This window comes from Mesoplodon densirostris, chromosome 4 (genome assembly GCF_025265405.1).
Source record: "Mesoplodon densirostris isolate mMesDen1 chromosome 4, mMesDen1 primary haplotype, whole genome shotgun sequence".
Taxonomy (NCBI): Eukaryota; Metazoa; Chordata; class Mammalia; order Artiodactyla; family Ziphiidae; genus Mesoplodon; species Mesoplodon densirostris.
Window position 1 is genome coordinate 47,666,796 of NC_082664.1, and position 26,253 is coordinate 47,693,048.

The 26,253-nt window shown below is 39.7% G+C and overlaps 1 protein-coding gene across 2 annotated transcripts in view; it reads left to right on the forward strand.

The window, feature by feature from the left end:
• GCH1 (GTP cyclohydrolase 1) overlaps window positions 1–26,253 on the forward strand; it is a 50,656-nt gene that overhangs the window by 14,025 nt on the left and 10,378 nt on the right. For both annotated transcript variants that reach the window (XM_060098097.1, XM_060098098.1), the window contains exons 2-3: window positions 12,901–13,010; window positions 21,587–21,642. In XM_060098097.1, coding sequence (XP_059954080.1) covers window positions 12,901–13,010; window positions 21,587–21,642 — 166 coding nt within the window. The remainder of the gene's footprint in view (window positions 1–12,900; window positions 13,011–21,586; window positions 21,643–26,253) is intronic.

Genomic DNA, 26,253 nt, shown 5'->3' on the forward strand with positions numbered 1-26,253 from the left:
CTTAGTCATCTCTCACTTCTTTACTGGCTGTCTTGCCTCCTAGCTTGTCCTGCTCCCATCCATCAGTGCCACAGTGATTTTACAGACATCGAGTAGATCTCTTCCTTTCAAAAACACTTGACTGATTTCCTCCTGTCTTTCCTCACCATGGCTGTAATGTTTTGTTGTGTTCCAGCCTCTTGTCTGCATTTTTAAATTCTCTTCCATCACCACCTCCTCACGAGGGCAAGTGAGCATTTTAGTTTAGTGCATAGCTTAGTGCATAGCCTGTTTTGAAAATCCACTCTGTCTCCTTCTCACACTGGAGCTGGAGACTGAGGCAGAAGTCCTACATGAGGCTTGTTCTGCACTATTTGGCCCTTATGCCTGCTCTCTTCCTCTAATTGTTCCTTTTTTTTTTTTTTTTTGGTTTTGGCTGCTAACCATGAGAATCCACCCCCCTGCCACCTCCACCAGTCAACACCTTTTGCCTCTCTAGAGTTCTGTGAACAAGCATCTAGGTGTAGGTGAGGAAATTGGCAGTTGCTGAGTTCTGGGTTGAATTTTTTTGAGATCTGGTTGGTCCAGATGCTGTTTCAGTGAAGCTCATGGCTATTGATGTGAGGCATGATCATACATGTATTAGTTTTTATTCTAAATAGGAATCAGAGCCCAGTTCAACAGAGGCCATTGACAAATGTCCCAAACAAGAAATTTGTCACTAAAATAGCTTAAAATACAGTTACACCGATGGTATAGTTTATAGTAAGATGTTCACGAGCAGCGATGAAGGTACTGGGTGCTGGAGTTCAACTGAGAGGCTGCTGACTTGGCGAGGACTCTGCCGAACTCCAGACCACTTTAAGGTAGAGCTGCTGTAGATCACACCTCTCTAGCTCACCACCCCTTCAAGATATAAGTGCTTCTGTTAATGCACAGGCAACTGTGGACGAGTGCCACTCTGGTTGCCCATCAGAAACAATTTGCCTTTCAGCGATAAGGGTAAGGTGCAGTTAGCTGACAGCCTCCAGCCGTCAGCGCCTTCAGGATTTGCCTCAGTAGAGGCCAAGCTTAGCCCCTGCTGTTTTTTTCTCTCATTTTAATATCTAACTCTTTCTTTCTATACCCCTCCAGCACAATAAACTGAGCCTTTTCAAGGGTGGCCCTTTACAAGTGAAGTAGTTCATAAGAGGGAGACAAGTCTTTTAGCTACATATTTAGCATGTTAGAAATGTTCACTGATATAATATTGATGCTAAGGATCCATTTGGTGTTTCTCAAACCATTTTAGTGTTAACAAAGACTCATCCTGGAATAATGGGAAGAACAACTACTCTGGACTAGTCACAGCATCTGCACTAACTAGTTTATGACCCTGCACATGTCACTTTCAAGACTATTGTGGATCTGGTCTGCAGGGAAAGGCAGTTAGACTAGAGTTGGATTGTCTCGCCGAGGTCTCTGTAGTATGGGCACGCTTGTTGGCATTCTCTCTTTGCTCAATCTGTTGACTTCCAGCAGCTGACAGGTGAGGTCCTAGCAAGGACCTTAGGCTTCTTTTGTTGCTAGAGGTGCTGTTTTCCTTTGAAACATTCAAGCCACACAGATGGTTTCTATGGTAACAGGTCTCTCATTTTTCTTGTGATGCAGATTTTTTAAAAGGTTGTTCATTGATATGCTCTTTAGGGTTGGTGATCCTCTAACCTCTAGCCCCTTTGCTTGGACAAAACATTTATTTAAAGACTTTCCCCTCAGGAGTATTGTAGACATTTCTCCAAGAAGAGTAAGTAGTTGCTAGTCATACTAGCACTTGAGGTTTCAGTCTATTAATAAAGCTTTATATCAATTAGAAGAGGAACTGTTGGATTCGTTGATTAAACAGTAATACCAAGAAAACTGATATTCTGTTAGAATCATGACATTTTATTTTACTTTTAATTTTTATTATGTAAAATTTCCAAACACAAAAGTAGACAAAATTGTATGAGGGACAGCTGTATACTTACTACCTAGATTCAAAATTAACATTTTGTCATATTGGTATGGTCTGTTCTTTTACTGAGAGCAAATCAGAGATGTGTATTTAGAGGTGAAATGTCACCCTTGAAGGTGTTTTTCTTCTTAATCGTTTATACTATCCTTAGTAAAACTAACTATTAATTCCTTCATATCATTTAGTACCTAATCTACATTCAGATTTCCCCAGTTGTCCCAAATGTCTTTCACTCATGATTTGTTCAAACTAAGACCCACTCAGTATCCATACATTTGCATTTGATTGTTAGGTTTAAATCTAGAAAAGTTCCTACTACCCTCCTCTCCCCGATTTATCAGAGGTTGTCAGATATCCGGTAAGATATTCCACCTTTGAGATTTGTGTGATTCTTTTCTTCTTGTTTTCATTTAATTTGTTTCTCTATCCTTCATATTCCTGGAAACTGGAAGTTAGGTCTAAAGACTTGATTAAATTCAGGGAAAACATTTTTATTAGGAATGCTGTTTTCTTCATGCAATATCACAATCAGGAGAGACACAATATTTGGATCTTGAAGATTGTAAGACTAGTTGGTTTGAAAAGCTATCTTTTACTGGTTTCCTAGGATAAACTTACATAGAGAAGTTCCTTTTTTTTAAAAAAAAGCCTTTTTATTAGTTTGAAGATTTAATGTGATTCTCCTTTCCCCTGAAACTGTTCCAGTTTGATTTCGGAAAGTAAAGGTCAAAGTAGCATTAAATTACTGAATTTTCCTGCATATAAACCAAATAAATAGTTGGTTAAACAGTATTTTGCAACTGAGGTGCAGCAGCTCTGGGCTCTAGCAGATGGTTGTTATCAGCCCACTCTTTCTAACTGCTCTCCTGGGCTGGCAGTTAGCTTGACCCTCTCTTCTCCTTCAGCCTCCGTATACATAACTATTGATATTTTATATTTCTTTTAGAGAATCTGATTTGCTTTCTTCATTTCCTTTGCTGTTCTAGGCCTTGTCACCTCATGGCTGCAGCAACTCCTGATTTGGCTTTCCAGCCACTGGGCTCACCAGGTTCAGATTTCTGGTGGCTGGTGATCAGGCTCTCATCTGGAAGTCAGAGGACAGGGGTCAAAGTCCAGCCCTCAAACCAGCAGTTGGCTCTTCTTCAGCAGGCACTTAGTGTTTCCAAATAGAGCATCCGTTTCCTCATCTGTCAAATGAGGATAATAACTTTTGACCAATGCAGAGTGTGGCAGGACTTGAAAGAGGTTATGAACTAAATGTAAATTTTAACTTGAACAATGCTCTAAAACAGAGGGGAATTTGGTTTCCGCCCAGTGCATGATCCATTCAGGCAGTGTACCTCTCCTTTTATTGTTTCTCACCTCCGTATTTCATCTCATATAGTACCTCCTTCCCTCACGCCCTCTAGAAAACCCTCTCTTCCTTTCCTCGTATCCATCCTTAAGGCCTGGCTCAAATCTTTATCTTCAGTTTAGCCGTATTTCTTCTCCTGGCCCTTATTTTTCCCTTTATGTAAACTATTGCTTTTGTAGTTTAACTATAGTCATTCTCCAAATATTTTTACACATAGACGTCTTATTTCCTCAGATCTTAAGGTTCTTGAGGTCACAGTCTGACATATTTGTGTCCAGCTTGGAAATTAGTACAGGACTTCTATGAAAACATGATCATGTTACCTTTGAAACTGATTTCTAGTGCATTGGCTTTAGGGGCCAATTGGTTTCTTAAATGGCTGATGTTTTTTCTGGGAGATGGGTACAACTTTCTTGTGTGAGGTCTTCCTTCCTCTATTTTTTGCTGGGCCATGTGGTCCTCTCTGTCACCTGCTCTGAAGGTGGCTCCAGCTTCTTCCCTTTGTCTCTCCTTGTCACTCACCCCACCACCTCCCACCTCAGTCTCTCTTCCAGGCCTCCTGTGCAGAGCTCACAGTGTTCCGTGCAAGTTGTCACCCTGTGACTTGGTGACTGCAGTGAGGGTTTATGGTGAGGAATTATATTGCCCACTGTTTGGCCTTGCTGAACAGCAAATTAGAGCCAGTAGTGGGTCCATTTTCAACCTTCATCCACTCTCACCCCTTAAAAACCTACGCTCCCAGCTTGACTGGTTATCGGAATCATTTGGGTTTTTAAAAGACGTAATCCTGGGGTCACCCCGACACCCAGGGAATCAGACTTTGTCAGGGTGGCTTGGGAAGCTGTATTTTCCAAGGCTCCCTATGACTGGCTGCATTTGGGAGCCACTGTTCTAAAAGATGATCCCTTGTCCCTTAATCATTTGTCATGAATGATAGAAACTTGCACACCCTGCTGGTACTTATTTGTCGGATAGCATTACAAATGGTTCCATAACATCCGTCAGTGTGAAATCTCATGGCATAAGTGAAAGTAGGATGATAAGGGATGAGCCGATTAAAGGCTTTGAAGCAAATGGATAGTTTATCAGATTGGTGTGCTCTTTCTTTAGAACTGCTGCACACCAGACCTTGTTACCACCGTCTGTTTCGTAAATTTCATTTTCAGTGAAACAGCTGGATTGTGAAAGGTATACAGAATTATCCAATTAAAAAACTAAATTTGACAGGTGTGTATTTTTTTTAATGATTCCTTGAATACACTGTGTTTCTTTCTTTAAACAGCCTTTTAAGGATCTTATTTTCCACAAATAAGGAACTTTTACCACAGATTTTCAGAGTAGTAAACTGTGACCAGAATGAGAGTTCTTTGGCTTAGGTAACTTTGAGAGTTAATAGTGTATATGATTGGGAACCTTCAGTTTTATCCATGAATAAATCTGAATAGTTTAAAACAGGTGTTTTTCTCTTCCTTAGTACAGAAAGCCACTAGCCATTGCTGTGCACATCTCAGAAGCTCACCAGTGGAGTGGGAGGGGTAATTCTGTTGTAATTTGGCATCGATTTCCAACACTCGCAGAGTTGTGCAAACCAGGAACCTGGGAGTCATGTTGAATTCCTTTTTCAAAACCATCCTCTTACTTGTGAGGACCCTGCCACCCAGGTCACAGACTGCACAGAGCTTGAAAGAGAACTCGGGTCTCTGGACTCTTTTAACTCATTCCTTCTACTTTACCATACTACTTCTTGAACTACTGTGCATGTGGTTCCCTAAGACCCAGTTAAAGTAATTTTGGGTAGAGAGATTTTATGTGCTTCCATTTTCTCATTTCAGTGTTTTAATGTCTTATAGATAAACTGTAACAGACATTACTGTTGTGATCAAGAAAAAGGTCTTAATTAACTTCATATATGAAACTTGTCTCTCAGGGAGAGATGTTGTGTTCATAAAAACAGCTGCTGAGAGGATGGGAAGAGCATACTGCTACTGTATTTGCTGAAACATGCATATCAATACTCTTTTGAGGGCAGCCAGCACATTTATTTCCATAGCCTCGGCTATGTATTTTTTCCCCCAGCTTCATTAAGATATAATTGACATGTAACATTGTATAAATTTAAGATGTGCAATGTATGGATTTGCTACACTTATATGTTGCAATATGATTACCACCCTTTTAAGATCTACTCTCTTAGCAACTTTCAAATATTTAATACAGTATTGTTAATTATAATTAAAAAGCTGTGTGTTAAATCCCCAGAATTTATTCATCTTCTGACTTGAAGTTTGTACTTTTTGACTAACCTCTTCCCGTTTCCTCCACCCTCCCAGCTTCTTGTAACCACCATTATACTCTCTGTTTCTACAGGTTCGGCTTTTTTAGATTTCACATGGAAGTGAGATCATACACTGTTTGTCTTTCTCCGTCTGACTTATTTCACTTAGCATGATGCCCTCAAGGTCCATTCATGTTGTCTTAGCTATATTTTAGTTGCTTAGATGCAACATAGGAATTTATCTCTGCCAAGGATGGCAGGAAGGAAAATTTCCAAAATAACCGAACTTTGACTTTCTTTGCAATGCACTGGATCTTTCCTGCTGACAAACTTGCAGTTTATGAAGTCAGTTCATGGAGCATATCAAAGCTGTGCAGCTGCTCCGCCTACTTCAGCAGATGGTGCGAATGGTTGTCTAAAGTCATCTTAGTTTCTGTCATTATGTCAGTCTATGGAATGTTCGGGTTCATGCTTATTTTGGCCAGTTTACAAATGTTAGCTCTGTCTTGTTAAGTGCAAAAAGCTGTGCCTGTTGGAATACTAACAAGAGGTGTATTACCGTGATGGAAATGAAAGCAGAGATAGTGATTTTCTTTTCTCTTTTAATTTGCTTTAATGTTGCTCTTACTCGTAGGACAAACTTTTCAAACAGGAGGTAGAAAACAGAAAGTTTCAGTGCCACACTCAGGGCAGAAGCCTTTGTTTTAATTGCAGAGTGTGATTTAGGGAGGTTTCTGAAGGCGTTTGCAGCATTGCGTGAAGCAGGCTGTGTCTTCCCTGTGGAATCCTTCTCTAGTCCCAGTCCTGTGCAAGGGTAACCTCAGTTGCCTGCTTTTTTTTCAGGAGAAAAACAAAACACCAGCCTGTGTATGAACTCCTCAGTTTAAAAAATCTTTTTTTTATTAATGAAATATCTCAAATATACAAGAAAAAGTATAAAGAACTAATTTAGCCAACATTCATCCAATTTTAGCAAACCTTAATATTTTACTATAATTGCTTTAAAAAATACAGATAAAGCTCATAGTTATCTCTCTCTGATCCTGCTAGCCTCCCTCTGCAAAGTTAACCCCTATCCTGAATTTGATCTCTTACTCTCATGCCTGTTTTTATACTTTCATTTTATGAGTGTGTCCACAAACAACAGGTAGTATTGTTTCTACTTCATTTAAATGGACATACTCTTGTCAATGAAAAAAATTAATCAATAGTCAATCTAAGTAAGAAATGGAAAATTTTATTTGAGCCAACCTGAGGATTATAACCTGAGAGACAGTCTCTCAGAGAACTTTGAGAACTGTTCTGAAGCGGTAAGCGGGGAGGTCAGTACATATGTGATTTTGACAAAGGATAATCAAGCACACATCTTGGTCGAAGGTTACTGCTACTCACAAGGAAGAGATACCTTAGTTAATGGTTTTAGTGCTTTTCTAAGTAAGATGTATAATTGTCCTTCTGATGCACATTTAAATTCCTATTATTTGTTATTACCAATAATGTTGCCATGAGAAGTCTTATGTTCCCTTGACCATGCGAGTTTCTTTGGAGTCTTCTATTTTAAGGAAGTAAATCACAGGGTAAAGACTGAGATATTAATTAGACAAAATGGAAGATCTCAGTTTAGCTCTGGCTCTGTGCGTGGTGTGTAGGGTACTGTGTGGAAACGCCAACGCCTTCAGCTACAACACTTACCTCCAAGGTTGGGAGAAATCAACCCAGATAACAGTGGTACCTGGAAGTACAATGAAGTAAGTACTCTATGCTGGTTGAGGCAGCTCTAATGTTAGAGGGTTTGGGCCAGTGATTCAGATCTTTCTCCACGAAATCAGGTGGGCTTATCTTTGTTAGCCCCTTGAGTTGATTTAATTCCAGCCAAGAGTGAAGAGGCCTGATGCCTTGTTAGGTCTCACTCTCTGCATCTTGTTCTCTCTTAATTCGAAAACCAGTAAGCAGACCCCATTCTCTCTTTCCTGTCCCTTAGGATGGACGCATGTTCAGCATTCCAGGTCTTCTTCCATTGTCTTTAAATGCTGTCCTCCAGGAAGATGGATCATCTGTGCAATTCTGACTTCCTCAGAGATCTCTAATTTTTGGTGCTGATCACAAAACATCCAGGATAGTGCTAATTACTGTTAACGCTCATGCAAAAGAATGTTCCTTAGATATAATTTTCCTTTTGTGTGGAATTTCCCCTAGGAGTTTCCTTTTACCCCAGCAGAAACAGCTCTGTGTTCCTTAATATATATGATGTATCAGTAGGAGCATTTTCAAGGTGTAAAGATTCTATGTAGCAGCACAGAACATGGAATACCTCAAAACAGCAGCTCTCAAATTGTGGTTCCCAGACCAGGAGCATTAGCATCTTCTGGGAACTTGTTAAAAATGCAAATTCTCAGGCTCACCCAAACCTCCTAAATCAGATGCTCTGGGGGTGGGGTCCAGGGATTTGTGTTTCAACAAGCTCACTGGGGGAGTCAGAACTTCTGCTTCAGAGGGTGCTTAAATACTTACTCTGGGTCATTTGTGGGCCTGCCTTAATGCACTTTCAGGAAGGGACAAAATGCTTGAGGGATGGCTGCCCAGCAGGGTTGTTTGTTGTCATTGCTTAGTTATGAATGACATGAGAAAGGTATACTTTTATACTTTTTTGTGTGTGGTGTTGTTATAGATAGGCCTTCAACTTTTGGAGGTGGCTTTGGTTTCTTTTGTTGGTTATGACCAACAGTAGGAAATAGAATGCCATAAATCCTTGTTTCCAGGGTTACCTCCTTGCTGCTGATAACACACAGGAAATTAAAACAGTCCGTGATAGTGTTTTGTTCTTATTAACCACAGATGGTAGCTTTCAGATATGTTGGAGCAAAACATAAATAAATACAGCAGGGAGAGACTTCATTACTGAAGAAAAATGATTAGGCTGGGTCAAGTTCATAGTCTGGGTCTATTTTAATGAAATGGGATATAGGCAAAGCATCAAGGCTCCGTTATCACACAAAGCATCACAACGTATGGGGTCGCTAGTTGTTTTCTTTTTAGTTTAGTTTTGAGTATGTAAAACATTTACATGATTTCAAAGCCAAAATTATGTAACAAATTTTATTCAAAGATGACTCATTTTATCATATCCCTTTTTGCCTGTTCTTTTAGTCCTTTATGGGTAATCATTTTTATTTGCTTTTTGATTTATTCTTCTAGTGTTTCCTTTTGAAGATAAGTGTATATATGTGTGTATATGTTCGTATCTCCTTTCGACTTTCACACAAAAGGTTTCATAATATACCACAGCTTTTAAACTTTTTTTGTTTTTTATTATTTTTTTTGGCCACACTGCACAGCACGCGGGATCTTACTTCTCCAACCAGGGATAGAACCAGTGGCCCTGGCAGTGGAAGTGTGGAGTCTTAACCACTGGACTGCCAGGGAAGTCCCTGTATGCCACAGTTTTTTTTTAAAGTTAGCTCTATTAAGGTGTAACTTATATTCAATAAAATTTACCAACTTTATGTGCACAATTTGAATTTGGACAAACTCATAGCCACCAGTACAACAAAGGTTTAGATGGTTTCCATCAACCAAAAAAAACCGTCTTTATATCCTTTTGCAGCCAATCCTCTGTCGCACCTCTGTGGTCTCTGGTAAACTTTCTGTCTGCTTTCTATCACTATATTTGCTTTTCCTAGAATCTCACGTAGTTTTTTGTGTGTGTATGTCTTTGACTTCTTTTACTTAGTATAATTCTTCGGAGGTTCAACCATCCTAGTACATGTATCATTATTTTGTACCATCTTATTGCTGAGTAGTGCTCCATTGCTTATATATTCCAGTTGATGGGTATTGATCTGTTGTGTGTTTTTTTTAGATTAATTTATTTTTAAAAATTTATTTAGGGCTTCCCTGGTGGCGCAGTGGTTGAGAGTCCGCCTGCCGATGCAGGGGACACGGGTTCGTGCCCCGGTCTGGGAAGATCCCACACGCCGCGGAGAGGCTGGGCCCGTGAGCCATGGCCGCTGGGCCTGTGCGTCCGGGGCCTGTGCGTCCGGAGCCTGTGCTCCGCAAAGGGAGAGGCCACAACAGTGAGAGGCCTGCGTACCGCAAAAAAAAAAAAAAATTATTTATTGGCTGCATTGGGTCTTTGTTGCTGTGCACAGGCTTTCTCTAGTTGCAGTGAGTGGGGGCTACTCTTTATTGCGCTGTGCGGGCTTCTCATTGTGGTGGCTTCTCTTGTGGAGCACAGGCTCTAGGGGCACGGGCTTCAGTAGTTGTGGCTCGTGGGCTCTAGAGTGCAGGCTCAGTAGTTGTGGCGCATGGGCTTAGTTGCTCCGTGGCACATGGGATCCTCCCGGACCAGGGCTTGAACCCGTGTCCCCTGCATTGGCAGGCGGATTCTTAACCACTTCGCCACCAGCGAAGTCCCTCTGTTGTGTTTTTTTAAAGTTTTTATTCTGAAATAATTTTAGACTTACAGAATAATGATAAAAATAGTAAAAGAGATTCTCTATATACCCTTTCCCCAGCTTCCTCTAATGCTAACATCTCCCATGGCCATGGTGCAATCATCAACACTATGAACAAAACTACAGGCTTTATTTGGATTTTAGTTTTTCTGTTACTTTTAGTTGTCATGTGTCTTTAGTCTCCTCTAGTGTAGACAGTTCCTTAGTCTTTCCATGTCTTTTTATTTTTTAATTAATTATTTATTTTTTTGGCCACGCCGCGTGGCCTGTGGGATCTGAGCTCCCCGACCAGGGATTGAACCCAGGCCCACAGCAGTGAGAGTGCGGAGTCCTAGTCACTGGACCACCAGGAAATTCCCTCCACGTCTTTTTAAAAAGAGCTCTTCTTTGGGTATTTTGTAGAATGTCCCTCAACTTGTGTGGTGATTAGACTGCAGTTACAGATTTTGGGGAAGAATTCCACAGAGGTGATGTGCCCTTCTCATGGTCTTATGTCAGGAGCTACATGATATCAATATGTCTTATTACTGGTAAAGTTAACCTTAATTATTTGATTAAAGTGGTGTCTGCCAGGTTTCTCCATAGTAAATTTATGACTTTTCCTTTTCTGCAGTCTGTTCCTTAGAAGCAAATTATTGCTTTTTAAATTCTGGTGTACATCAATGTGTATGCGAACATAGTTTAGCAACTCTCTTAATTATAGTAATAGTAATAATATTATCTGTCGCATACCCCACCTGCATATTTCTAAACACAAGTGGATTATCTCATTTAATCCTCAGGATACCTCTTTGAAGTAGATACTTTTTTCATGCCCATTTTTTTTTTTAATATTTGTTACTGTTTTTCTATTTTGTTGTCCTTATTCTTTGTTCCTATTTTTTCCACTTTTTCTGCCTTTTGTGTTTTTTAAAATTTTTTAAGATGTTGGGGGTAGGAGTTAATTTATTTATTTATTTTTGCTGTGTTGGGTCTTCGTTTCTGTATGAGGGCTTTCTCTAGTTGTGGCAAGTGGGGGCCACTCTTCATCGCGGTACGCGGGCCTCTCTTGTTGCAGAGCACAGGCTCCAGACGTGCAGCTCAGTAGTTGTGGCTCACGGGCCTAGTTGCTCCGCGGCATGTGGGATCTTCCCAGACCCGGGCTCGAACCCGTGTCCCCTGCATTAGCAGGCAGATTCTCAACCACTGCACCATCAGGGAAGCCCCTCATGCCCATTTTATAGCTGAGAAGATTGAGGCACAGAGTGCCTTGCCCAAGGTTCAGCAGTTAGCAATGGAGCCAGATGCTAACATAAGCCTAACTTGAGGGCCAGCATTTAACACGTGCCACATGGTTGTTGTCAGAGCTTAGAATGGGGTTGCTCTCATTTTTTGCCAGAGAAAACAAATGAACACTTCCTATATTTGACAATTCTCTTTTGTTCTTTAAGAAAAATTCTTTTGTTTTTACTTTCAGGAAGATTCCTTGTGTGACTAAAGATTTTAGTCAGCTATGCATGGCAGTAACATTACATTAAAATCATGGAAAACTCCAAGATACTTCGGGGAGCATTGAGGATCTATTTTTGGACTTCTTTCAAAAATAGGACTGAAGGTTAGGACAGAGTATTCAGAAGAGAAAACTGCTTTGGGAGGAGTATTTACTTAAAGAATGGCCCTGAGCCTTTTCCTCCCTGGATTTTTTTAGCCTCTCTTAACCAGGGTGTCATGTTTATCTGTGTGTCCAAACCCCACATGTTCACTTTTGTTTACCACACTAATAACTGCCGTATTACACAGTCAAATGTGTCTCTGAATAGCCTAAATCGGGGGATGACAACTGCGGTTAAATGATGACTCAGTATCTGTGAGCCTCTCTTCTGGTAGCAACGGAACCACTGAAGGTCAGGCTGTGTGGGTGTACATTTGCACATCTTCCCTGTGACTCACCCAGCAGCTTGCCTTTCCAAGGGGAAATAGCAGTATGTGGCTACAAAGCTCTGTTCTCCTCCCTTCTGTCTCATGCTGTGTAGATTGGGTATCCCCAAATCCTTGAAATCACATACCTAGATGACTTGAATGTATCTAGTCTGCCAAGCTGTTCAGATATGAGTGCAGTTTTTAAAAATAAAGTTTTTGTTCTAATGTCTGTTGTAAGCCTGGCCATATATGACAGAGTCCACAGGTTAAACAAGACACTGTTCATCACCCAAAGCCAACCTGGACAGGCACACACGTAAAAGCTATAGAATTAATTTCCCTAGGAAGGGAGGAGGAAGGCAACTGTTTAGAATGAGTCTGATGCTTGCATACAATAACTAGGAAATTTTATAAGAATAGAAAATTATTTGGGGTGGTAATAACAGAGGTCAAGTTTATGGGTATCTGGATCTAGCTTTAGAAATCGGAGAGGTAAGAATTGTTTTTTTCTCAGATATAGTTTTCTACACATTTGTTTTAGAGAAAGTGTTAGGTACAGGAAAATGTAAGGAAGGAAGTGAAAGTAGACCATTCCTATCACCAGAAATACCCACTCTTTTGTTTTGCATAATCTATCTCCTTTCTTCCCTCCCTCTTTTTCTCTCCCTCTCCTATGCTACAAATACATTGGTAATCCTGCATTTTCTATGTAATACCACATCATAAGGATTTCCCCCACCATTTAAAGAAAAAGACTTTGCTAATGTGGTGGGAGAAAAATAACTAGTTTTAATTTGCATGCCATTAATATTTTAGTTAGGATTAACATTCTTATGTTATTCTTATGTTGACTGTCAGTTCACACGTACCTACAGGGTGTTAGCTTTTCTATTCTTTATCTTACTATAAAATTGGAAACGTTACTAAAGCAAGCCTCTGATTTCAGATGTCCTAAATGATGCTATATTTGATGAAGATCATGATGAGATGGTGATTGTGAAGGACATAGACATGTTTTCCATGTGTGAACATCATCTAGTTCCATTTGTTGGAAAGGTAAGTTTTTCTATGTTGTCTCCTAACAGTGTTTAAAAGCACAATGACAGTTTTAAAGTTAGGATAATTATATTTTAAATTGTCACCTGCTAATTCCTAATATCCCAGATATTTAGAATTACACATAAACATTTACTCTTTATCAACCCTACTAATCTAATAGCTGGAAATTAACAAAATAAAAACAAAGTAGCACAAGGCCCTCTGGGCAAGCATTTCACAGTAAATACCATGTTAATAGGTTAAAATAATGAGATTAAAGACCATCTTTTTTTTTTTTAGGTAGCTGCTGCAGGCTCTGAAAACCTTTGTCCTTTATTTTACTTGATCCAAGATATACTTTTGTATAATATGACATGAGCAGTAATGATTGCAGAATATCTTGTGGCAGAGGTTATAGTATTAGTGGGTTTAATTTGTTTCCAACCCTTTCTATTTTAGGAAAAATGAATCTGTGAGCTAGATAATGTTATCTAGTTTGCCGTAGTTAAACATACTTTGGAGAACATGTGGGTTACCAAGAGTTGTCCTTTTCTCTTCCCTCCCCCCATATCATAATTTTATTTTATTTTGACTTTATATTAATAATTTGCAAATAGAAGACTTACAGGAAATAGTGGTATGAATATCTAAACACCCATCACCTAAATTTAATGTGTTAACAGTTGCTTCATATTTGTTTGACCATAATGGCTTTTATTATGTTGAGATATGTTCCCTCTATATCCACTTTGGTGAGAGTTTTTGTCATGAGTGGATGTTGAATTTTTCAAATAATTTTTCTGCATCTATTGAGATAATCATGTGGCTTTTGTCTTTCCTTTACTTAACGTAGTGTATCACATTGATTTGTATGTTGAACCATCCTTGCAACATGGTGTTGATCATGGTGTATGATCCTTTTTATGTATTATTCGATTCAGTTTGCTAACATTTTGTTGAGGATTTTTGCATGTATATTCATCAAGGTATTAGCCTGTAATTTTCTTTTATTTGTAGTGTCTTTGGTTTTGGTATTAGGGTGATGGTGGCTTCCTAGAATGAATTTGAGAGTGTTTCCTCCTCTTCAGTCTTTTGGAATAGTTTGGGAAGGATAGGTGTAAGTTCTTTGTATGTTTGGTAGAATTTCCCCAGTGAAGCCATCAAGTCCTGGACTTTTGTTTGCAGGGAGGTTTTGTTTTTAAATTTTTTATTACAGATTCTGTTTCACTTCTAGTGATTGGTCTGTTCAAATTATCTTTCTTCTTGACTCAGTTTTGGCAGGCCACAGGTTTCTAGAAACTTGTCCTTTTCTTCCAGGTTGTCCAATTTGTTGGTATACAACTGTTTATAGTATTATGATTTTTTGTTTTTTGGTATTTCTGCAGTATTGGTTGTTATTTCTCCTCTTTCACTTCTTGTATGTTTGGGTCCTCTCTCTTTTCTTCTTGGTGAGCCTGGCTAGAAATTTGTCTATTTTATCTTTTCAAAAAACCAGCTCTTGGTTTTATTGATCTTTTCTATTTTTTTTTAGTCTCTATTTTATTTTCTTTCTGATCTTTATGATTTCCTTCCTTCTGCTTACTTTGGGTTTTGCTTGTTCTTCTTTTTCTGATTCTTTAGGTGATAGGTTAGGTTGTTTGAGATTTTTCTTATTTGAGGGTATTGCTATGAACTTCTCTCTTAGAACTGCTTTTGCTGCATTCCATAGATTTTTGTAAGGTTGTGTTTTTATTGTTGTTTGTCACAAGGTATTTTCTGATTTCTTCTTTGATTTCATCATTGACCTATTGGGTTTTTAGTAGCATATTATTTAGTCTCCATGTGTTTGTTTTGTTTTGTTTTTTCCTGTATTTCTTTGTGGTTGATTTCTCATGTCATACCATTGTGGTCAAAAAAGATGCTTGAAATAATTTCTGTCCTCTTAAATTTGTTGAGGTTTGTTTTATGACCTAGTGTATGGTCTATTCTAGAGAATGTTCCATGTGTGCTTGAAAAGAATTTTTTTTTAATGTAGTGTCCATCCTATAGATATCAGTTAAGGCCAGCTGGTCTAGTGTCATTTTAGGACTTCTGTTGCCTTATTGATTTTCTGTCTGGAAGATCTATACATTGATGTCAGTGAGGTGTAAAAAGTCTCCTACTATTATTGTTTTCCTGTCACTTTCTCCCTTTGTTACTATTTTTATATATTTAGGTATTCCAAAATGGATGCATATACATTAATGAGTATAATAACCTCTTCTTGTATTGATCCCTTTATTATATAATGTCCTTGTCTTTCTTTATGGTCTCTGTTTTAAAGTCTATTTTGTCCAATATGAGTATTGCTACCTCTGTTTTCTTGTCATTTCTATTTGGATGAAATATCTCTTTTCATCCCTTCACTTTCAATTTGTGTGTGTATTTTGCCCTGAAGTGAGTCTATTGTAGGCAGTGCATTTTGGTTTCTTGTCTTTTTATTCAGTCTGCCACTCTATGTCTTCTGATGGGAGCATTTAGTCCATTGACATTTAAAGTAATTATTGATCGGTATGTACTTATTGCCATTTGAAAACTTGTTTTCCAGTTGATTTTGTAGTTCTTCTTTGTTCATCTCTTTATGTTTTTCCTTTTGTGGTTTAATGGTTCTTTTTTATATTATGCTTGAGTTCCTTTCTTTTTGGTTGTTGTGAATCTGTCATGTGTTTTTGATTTGTGGTTATCCTGGTTTTCAAGTATGTTGACCCATAACTATATCTACTTGCTTTAAACTGATAGTCATATCATATAAGTTTGAACATGTTCTAAAAGACCTACATTTTTATACTCTCCTTTCCCATATTTTATGGCTTTGATGTCCCATTTTACATCTTCATGTTTATTCTTTTGCTGTTAATTGTAGTTATAATTGCATTTCAAATTTTTTTGATTTTTTTGCAGTGTAAATAAGGTAAACGTTATTTACAATGTCATCTTAGTTTCAGGTGTACAGCACAGTGATTCAGTTACTGTTTTTTACTCTAGGTACTGGCTTATTTAAGTGATCTTCAGTCCTTTTATATAATTGCTTTTCTTATTTTTTATATTTTATTTTTGGCTGCATCAGGTGTTAGTTGTAGCATGTGGGGCCTTTCATTGTGGCATGCAGGCTCTTCATTGCGGCGCTTGGGCTTCTCTGTAGTTGTGGCACACAGTCTCCAGAGCACATAGGCTCTGTAGCTGCGGCACACAGGCTCATTAGTTGTGGAGCATGGGCTCAGTTGCCCCATGGCATGTGGGATCTTAGTTCCCTGACCAGGGATCGAACCCACGTCCCTTGCATTGGAAGGTGGATTCTTAACCACTGGACCACCAGGGAAGTCCCATATATTTGCTTTTCCTATTGTGATTTTTCCCTATCCTATAGATTCTTTTTTGTTTTAATTGAGAACATTTTTTTAAATTAATTTAATTTTGGCTGCATTGGGTCTTCATTGCTACACACAGGCTTTCTCTAGTTGTGGTGACTGGGGGCTACTCCTCGTTGCAGTGCGCGGGGCTCTCATTGCGGTGGCTTCTCTTTGTTGTGGAGCACGGGCTCTAGGCGCGCAGGCTTCAGTAGTTGTGGCTTGTGGGCTCTAGAGCACAGGCTCAGTAGTTGTGGCGCACGGGCTTAGCTGCTCCACGGCATGTGGGATTTTCCCAGACCAGGGCTCGAACCCGTGTCCCCCTGCACTGGCAGGTGGATTCTTAACCACTGCGCCACCAGGGAAGTCCCCCTATAGATTCTTGCTTCTCTGCTATTTAGAGAAAACATTTCAATATTTCTTTAAGGGTAGGTTTAGTATTGCTGAATTCTTTCAGTTTTTGCTTGTCTGAGAAATTCTTTATCTCGCCTATTCTAAATTATATTCTTGCTGGGTAGATTTGCAGGTTTTTCCCTTTCAGGACTTTGAATATATCATGCCACTCCCCTCGGGCCTGCAAAGTTTCTGCAGAGATATCTGCTGCTAGCCTTATGGGGGTTCCCTTGTAACTGTTTTTCTCTTGCTGCCTTTAGAATCCTTACATTAACTTTTGCCACTTTAATTATGATATATCTTGGTCTGGGTCTGTTTGTGTTCATCTTGTTTGGAACCCTCTATCCTTCCTGTACCTGAATGTATCTCATTCTTTAGGTATGGAAAGTTTTCAGCCATAATTTCTGATACATTTTTGATCTTCTCTTTTTTTCTCCATCTGAAACCCGTTACGAGTTGGTTGGCACACTTTATATTATCCCATAGTTCTCATATGGTGCTTTCATTTTTTGTTTGTTTGTTTGTCTTTCCGTCTGCTGTTCTGATTTCCATTATTCTATCTCTCAGATCACTTATTTGTTCTGTTTTATTGCTTCTAGATTGGTTTTTGTCTTGGGAATTGAGTTATCTAATTTTGATTGGTTCCTCTATAGTTTCTAGTTTCCTGTTACAGTGATCTGCATTTCTATCTATAATCCTTTAGCATTTTTATTACCTATATATATATATATTTTTTTTTTATTAGTTTCTGCTTTATAACAAAGTGAATCAGTCATACATATACATCTGTTTATTACCTATATTTTAAACTTGGGGTCTAGTTGACTGGTAAAGCCTGTTTCATTATTAGTTCTTTCAGGGGATTTCTCTTCTCCTTTTAATTGGGAGTAGTTCCTCTGCTTTTTCATTTTACTTAACTGTTTCTCCTAAATTCATAAAGTTAATCTACTGTGGTCTTGAAGGGGTGTTTTAATGTGGGAGTGTCCCTGTGTAGACTGTGTGAGTCCAGTATTTTTTGATGCAAGGGCTGTTTTTGGTATGCATGCCAGCCATGTCTTTCCTTAAAGCGTACTGGCTGTCATCCTCCTGATAGCGGATGTGATTGGTGTGTCCAGAGCCTGAGCTGGCTGTCGGGTGGGGCCTCCTCTTTGCTCCGTGGCTGTCACATACGGGGTGGGGTGTGCTCCCCAGTGTTGGAGCAGAAGCCCAGAGGGTCAGGTTCAGTAAGGCTCCATGGCCCTTGAATGCATGCCCTGTCTCAAAACATGTGGCTGCTGAAGCAGGTGAAGCCCACATGGTCACAGTGAACCCAGGCACCACCCATGCACGTATCCGCACCTCTGCTCAGCAGCAGCCCAAGGCCACGTCCCTTTCTCCGTTGTGCTCGTCCCAGGCCTAGCTCTAGGCTGTGATGTGGAGTGGGCTGGTGAAGGGGGCCAGAGTGCAATGACTGCAGGAATCCAGGTGCTGCTGCCTGGGACCTGGGCTGCCTCTGTGGTGGACCTCTTCCAGGACCTATCTGCCCCAGATCTGGCACCGAGCTGTAGTGTGGGGTGGGCGGACCTGGAGTGCTCCTGGCAGGTAGTGAGCCACTGTTTACTCCACCCCAGAGGCTGTCCACCCCAGATGTTTCTGTGGTGCCACCCAGTGTGTGTGCTGACCAAGTCTGCCATGGCTGGACTGCCCCTACTGTGTGAATGCTGACAGTGGACTTTGAGTTTTGGCCCAGACCACACCCCAGGCCCTCTGGACTATCTCTTTGAAGCTAGGCTGGGTCCTCTCTCAGGACTTGTCCATCCGGGATTCAGTGCCTAAGCCCTGTGTGTACTAGCAGCACCCCTCCCGGCCCTGGCAAGCGTTTTGGACTGGAAGTGTGGCCAGGTGGAAGCCAGCGGTGCACTCTCTCCCGATTGCTGGCCAGCCAGCTTGCGCACTCCTTGCAAGCAGAGTCCAGGCCCCTCTAGCCCCTCTGTCTATTCCAGCAAACCTCCCAGTAGGCAAGGGGGCCCCTCAGGGCTTGGGCCTGCCCCTGTGGACCTTCCCTCCTTCACAGATCCCTCCCAGGGGCACCGGTCCTGTCCTGATGCCTTTTTTTTTTTTCCTCATCTTACCTGGTTACACAGAACTTTCTTATAGCTTTGGTTATATAAGAAATCTGCCAGTTTCCAGTTGGTGTTCTGTATGAATTGTTCCAGGTGTAGATGGATTTTTGATGTGCCTGTTGGGGGAGGTGAGCTCTACGTCCTTCTGCTCTGCCATCTTGATCCTCCTCTTGCATGCATTTCTCTTGGAATATACCTAGGAGTGGATGTACAGGGATACAGGGTATAACTGTGTTCAACTTATTAAATACAGACTTTTAGTTTTCCAAATTGGTTGTACCAGTTTACATTTCATATACTCTCATGAGTCCTAGTCACTTCACATCCTCATCAACATTTGGCACTTTCAGTCTTTTTAAGTTTAGTATTCTGATGTGTATGTAGTGGTATCTCTTTTTAAAACCTTTTATTACAGAAAATTTCAAACATATCTAAGAATAGGTATATTAGTATATAACGTTCCACGTTCCCATCAACCAGTTTCAACAGTTATCAGTAAAGGACCAGTCTTGTTCTATATACGTCCCCACTGGACTATTTGGAAGCAAATCCTAGATAACATTGTTTTTTTCTATAATTTCTTCCAGGATATTTCTCTAAAAGATAAGGATTTTTTAAAGAAACATAACTGATTTGATTATCAACCTAAAAAGTTGGCAGTAACTCCTTCAATATATTGAAGTATGTTATAGACAACATGACTCTTCATTACTAATCATTAATACCTATCTCTAAAATATTCTTACTTATCCTCAGTAGCACTACCATAGACAAAAGTAACAGTAATTCCTAAATAACATCTAATAACTAACTGATATTTACATGTTTCCAGGTGTCTCAGCTGTCTTGTTGGTTTAAACCAGAATCCAAATAAGGGTTACACATTTGCACTCGCATTGCATTTGGTTGTTATGCATCTTCTTAATCTACAATAATCTCCTCTGACAGCCCTACCTCCAGCCCCACCCCAATGACGTTCTTTACTGGAGAAAGTAGGCCAGTTGTTCTGTAGAGTGTCTCAGTTTCTGTGTTTGCTCCATTCAATCTCTGCCTTTTTCTATAAACTGGATTAGATCTAAAACTTCCTAAGTTTAAGGTTAAACATATTTGACAAGAGTAGTTCGTCGGGGTGGAGGTGCTGAGGATTCCGTATTCCATCACATGAGGAGGCATATATGGTCTGGTAGTCACACAACTAATGATGCTGGGCCGTGACAGCAGGGTTATGTATTTTCAGAAATGAGGGAACCTTTGAGCTCATGGCTACCTTTTATTTTAAGTGAGAATATCAGGCTCAGGAAGCTGTGAATTGTCCAAGAGGACATAGGGAGTTAGTGACTTGGCTGGGGTCAGACCCAGGAACTTGATCCTGTACTCAGCCTCTCTCCACTGTATCCTCCTACCTTCTGCTCTGATTACTTCTGTGTCTGTGTCCTTACTAACTCGGTTTTTAAACATACTGTTCAGTGATGATTGCCTAAAGTGGCCATTTACAGGAATTCCCTGGTGGTCCAGTGATTAGGACTCTGCTTTCACTGCCAAGGGCCCAGGTTCGATCCCTGGTCAAGGAGCAAAGATCCCACAAGCCACACAGTGTGGCCAAAAAATTTTAAAGTGACCATTTAAATGACAGGATCTTTGGGAAGACTAAAAATAGTATAAACAAATAAATTATAGCTCTGTATATAAGTGTATAAATTTCAAGTGGTACTTCTGTACCTTGGTTCTATGGGAAAGTTTCAACACTAATTTTTCTTTGAAATACCCGGTGTTCAGGTGCTACTTACCTTTGTCCTTCTGCTGAGCAGGAAGGCAATGAATTGGTATTCTCAGACTCCCAAAGCATAGTGCCTAACAGATGAAAAAAAAAGAACAAACACTAATTACTCCTGGATTATTCAAGTGTACGGTAAATATTAGGTGAACAAATGCAACAAATGCTGGCAAACCATGATGCAAATTAGTTGATCATTTTATATTAGGTAAATTGATTGCCTATAAGTGACCATTTGTTAATCTTTTTGGAGAACTAATATTCTCTCATACTTAACACTTGGCTGAAAGACATGTAACTTTTTCATATTAGATATTAATCAGTGCTTTTTAAGATAATAGAAATGGCTTTGCCTTATAGTAGGTCCTACAAGAACTTAGGTCTTAGGATCCAGATTCTTTCTGAGTCACAACTTGTAGCTGTGTCCTTTTCCTTCTGTCAGGAGGATGGTGTTCTCTAGCAGCTTAGAAATGGGACTGCCCAGGATGACAAAGAGCACAGAGACCCTCTTTCTGTGCAACAGGGCAAGATTTTTAAGGCCACCATGATGTGTAGAATGGCAATATTTATACTTACAGTTTCAGCCATTTAAAGGAGGTTTTCTTAGCTACATTTTAATGTTGCTGTGGGATAATTAGCACTTTCCTGAGAAAGTTTCCCCTCAACAGAGGAAAGATTTTAAGAATTGTATCAAGAGCTTAACTCTACCAGGAAATACCACAACTATACTTCAAATTTGTCATTTTATTAATAGTCATTCTTATTTTCCTTTTAATTTATGTGATTTTTTAACTGCTTATGTAAGTGCTTCATTTTCTGTGTCTTAAAGCTTCTAGATGTTTTAAGAATCTGTTTTCATTGTGTTGAACTGCACTGTAAGTATACTGTGTTATGATTCCTTTCGTCACAGAGAAGTACTGTGTTTTCACTTAGCTCATGATTTCTGTCTCTTCTCTGAAGGTCCATATCGGTTATCTTCCTAACAAGCAAGTTCTTGGCCTCAGCAAACTTGCTAGGTAAGTATGACTGTGTAGTGAATAAGAGGACAGGTTTATAGGACCTGCCCCTACATGGTGAGAATCTTTGTCTCTTGATCAATGTGGATCTAACTTGGAAGGTACATTCCAACTTACTTTATAGTTGCAGAGACAATATATAGACAATAAGTATAATCTAAGACAGACTAAGAGGACCTGAAAACACAAATGCCCTTCTCGCTCCCCTATTGCCTGCCTTCCTTCTCCACCTCCCACCTGCACATCCTTGAAGCCTTACCTCACACTTCTCTCAGTAGAGCCTTCGCTGACTGGAGAGGACCTGAGGGTGCATTCAGTTCAGCCCCCATTTTTTAAGGGTGGTTTAGCTAACTGCGGGGGAGAGGAAACTGGCACAGAGGTCTAACTGCACTGCTCTTTGAAGTGGGGGCCTCAACCCTGCCTTCCACTGTACCTGGGTACCTCCACACATCTCTGCATCCTGTAGGGCCAGTTGGTTCACGTCTGGTTCCGTTGCTTCTACAGACCCAAGACCATGCCTTCCTTGGCTTTTTCAGCTTTTTTTTTTTTTTCACCCTCAGCTTTATTCTGAGACAATACTAACTCTCTCTATTTCTCTTTCTGCTACAGTCTTTTTTCATTCTTTATCCTGTGGGTTCTGGCCTTTGCTACCATTTTTGAGTTTTAGGAAAGAGTGGTGATATATACAAGCATGGTCTCCTGTGTTTAACTAGAAGTCAAATTGAGGGTCAGTGTTCATATATCTCTGATAGGGACAATAAAATATTGGGGACTAGACCTAAATACCCTTTTGTGTAGTTTCCTTGTATAGAGTTAACGAGTTGTGGGTGATGGGGAAATACTGGGAGGCGTATGTGTTAAAGGAGAGTTAAAATGAAGGAGTAGGTAATGAAATGCCATCAAGAGTCCCCCTCCTTCTAAAAATAAACCAAGCTAAGTTTGGATAACTTGACTGAGGTAAAAGTGACCATATCAAAATTGGAATAAACATACCTTTGTGATCAACTGACTATCTGTGGCTCTGATATGTTCCTGCTTCTTCTCCACTTAGACGGTCCTGAAATGGTGGTCCAGATCTTTTTCAATTCTGTGTTGGACTCTGTAAACACCGCCCCTGCAATCTGACGCCTGCTCTCCACAGCTGTTCTTTTTACTTTGTTTTCACTTCCACTTTCTTACTCATTTCTTCTAGGGATTAAGGAGAAAGTAGGTAGAAGAGACAAATTTAACTTCCCTAGTTTCTGACTAGTTTCCCTAGCTTCATTCCTACTTGGCAATCTCACTACCACACAGGACTACTTGGTAGCATGAAAGGATGTTCTTACATCATAAATATAATTGCTTCACTGCAATCAGCCTCTTAATACAAATGCAAACATGTTGGTGCCTTTCAGTGATCTGTACCCAATGGCAGTGCCAAGGAGTGGCTGAAAAATAGTATTGGTGGTGATGGGGGTAATCAACCTTATTATAATTTCTATTAGCGACCTCCTCTCCAATAACTTACTGCCAAGCAATAAAGTAATATCAGCTGCATACAAGTGTCTTTATTATAATTGGTTATCCTTACCATTTTATAATACATAGTCTAAGATCAGCAGGCTTGCTGTACAGACACAGCTGTAGGCTCACTCCCCTGGTTCCCTCTCTTCCAGCAAGATTGCCAATCCTCCACCTTATATAGAAATCCTGGCACTGCTCCTGCCTGTATCAGACTGCCCATGTGTGAAAGGTGTAGCATAGACAGTTTTCATATTATAAAAAGCTTGGCAGGCCACACTAGGCCATGGTCTTAATGTAAGCAGTCTTCTCTAGAAGACCACACTGTGTAGGCTGTGGGTAACACTTTATAGAAATGGATTCGAGAGTGATCTAGTGAGATCTTGGAAAAAGTGGTGACTTGGAGGTAGAAGGGAATAGTCTTTGGTTATTTCCTTTCCTAGTGAAAGGAAAAGCTCTCCAATAATTAAGCTTTTATGAACAATACAAAGGAGTTAATTATTAGCATGGGGATTTGTCCTTACACTAATAGGATTAAAATGTAAGAAAAAAAGATGGAGCAGTAAACCAAAGAACTGAACTCAGATATTTTGTAAAAATTTTGAATAAAGCATGTATTAAATGAAACAGGAGACTAAGATATTATCCAACTGCTTATTCCTTATAAGAAGTTGGAATATTTAGGGAATGAAAAGGAATAAATAAGGCTAAATGTCTTAGCAAAACTTCACTGCTCATTTTAATCTTGTATGTGAAGTTTGTTATATGCTTACCTTTAAACGACTGACCTTTCAGTGCCAGGGAAGTCAAATATCAAACAGTAAAGCTTTAAGTAACAAGAAAATGCCAAAAGTGAGTTGATCTGGTTTAACTCTAGTAGAATTCTAGAGTAAATTTAGTTTGAATAGAAACTCCTTCTGTTGCTGAAAATCCATTGAACATGTATTCATTTTCTTGAATCAGAAAATTGAGTGAACACAATTAAATCTTGAATATAGAACTGTAGTGCCTCAGGTAGCCACGGTTCAACTGTTGGGCACCTACTGTGAAAGGACAATGTGCCAGTTATCATGGCTGCTAGAGAGAAGTAGGACAGAGCCACTGCCCTCAAGGAGAGTGGACAGTACTCGGCAGCAGGAGCCACAGACGTGCCTGGTTAGGAGGTCTGAGTTCAGAGAAGCCAGGATGGCTGTGGCCAGGCAGGACTGAGGAGACCCAGAGGTAGAGGGCTGAACAGAATTCTTAACAGAAGAGAAATTCCTGTAGGTATAGTTAATGCATAAATAAAGGCAAATCAGAGGGTAGGAGCAAGGCATCTCCCAGTGGATGGGGAGCAGGTTGATTGATACAAGAGATTTAGGCAGAGGTGACTGGGAGATAGTTAACAAGGGTAGATTAGTTCACAAAGGGAACATTAGATTACAAAGGGAACATTGTTTTCTTGTTTCTCTATGCTATAAAAGTAACTTACCAGTTAAACTTAAGTACAAGTGAGTGAGTAAAGGGAAAACTTTTCTTTCCTATTTCCATTCCCCACTAGAGATCTTTCACTATCCCTCTGGAAGATTTCAGTGTAGCCTTAAAACTACTAGCTAAACAAGGCAAAAGGGGATCATATCCTATATTCTATACTACTATTTTTTTTTAAACTTAAAATACCTTGAAATTCCTTGGACATCTTTTAGTCTAAAAAAGTTCCTTTTAATGGCTACATAGTATTTCTTTAATATAATTCATTTAACCAGTCTTTGATATAAGTATAGCCTACAGTTTGAGACTACTGTCAAAAATGGGAAAAAGAAGAACTTTGGTGAACACGTCCTTATCTGTTTCCTTACTCTGAGTCTGTAAGATTGGAGTAGGATTTGCTGGGTTAAGGGTAGCTAAATTTTTGATGTTACCAAATCGCTCTCCAGAAAAGATCATACTGATCTATACTCTAATAATAGATTAAAGGTGTGTGTTTCTCTACCCTTTTGCCAACACTGGCAAACACTGAAGAGTGTGAAACCCAAACAGGTAAGTAAAAAATGGTACCTGTTGTTTTAATTTGCATTTAATCAGGTGAGGCTGAATTTTTTCAGGAACTTCCTGCTCTTAGTCTTTGCTAATTTTTCCATTGGGTTGCTTGTCTTTTTATTACTGATCTGTATGAGCTCTCTGAATATTAAAGCTGCAAATAATTTTTCCAGGCTTGTCATTTGTCTGTTTTCTAGTAGTAGTTTTCATGAAGTTTAAAACCTATGTAACCATAAACTCATGTTTTTTGGGGTTATTTTTATGGCTTTATTTTTATATTTAGATCTTTGCTTCATCTGGAAATGTATTTTGGGGCAAGGAGTAAGGGGGAATCCATCCATTGCTGTTGTATGCTCACTGACCCCCTGTAACACCTCCACTTCCCTCACATCATCACCACGCTGCCTTCTTGCTATCCTCGCTGCCACTCTCTGGGCCTTCATGTTCCTCCTGGGTTATGTGTTAAATTCCTAACTCCTGTCCTCTCATATGCTCCTGTCCTCCTCATATGCTGCTAGGATGTTCTTTCGCAAGTGTGGATTTGACAAAAGCTATGGAGCTGCGAAGGGGCAGCATTAATAAAGTTCAAGCTTCTTACCTTAGCTGACAAGTCCCACTGTGATCTGGCTCTATTCTTGCTCTTCTTTCACTTTTTGCTCTAGCCACACTTGAGAATTTGCAGCCCAGTGTCAAGTCTAGCTTGTCAAGTTATATGAAGGCATCAGAAATACTTCTAAGGTTTGCAAGGGTTAAATTATACCATCCATCCATGGGTTCTTCCTGCAAAAGTATCACCAGATTACTTTCCCAGTTGCCAGAGGAGGAAGAGGAGAGAAAGCATAATGCAAGAGAAAACAGAGGATCAAGCACAGATGTTATAAGACCAGTAAGTAGGCTATTTAAATAAGCTGCCCACTGGGTTAAATCTAGTATCCAACCATGTCCCCCTTTTAAAATAATAAAATGTTAATAAAAATCAAGGCAAAATTTGTCAAAGGGGATAAAGTGAGTCCTCTTATTTTGAGAAGGTTGTATAATAAAAGTGGTCATGAATCTTCATCATATGGGTTCAAAACAAAACATGAACTGGCT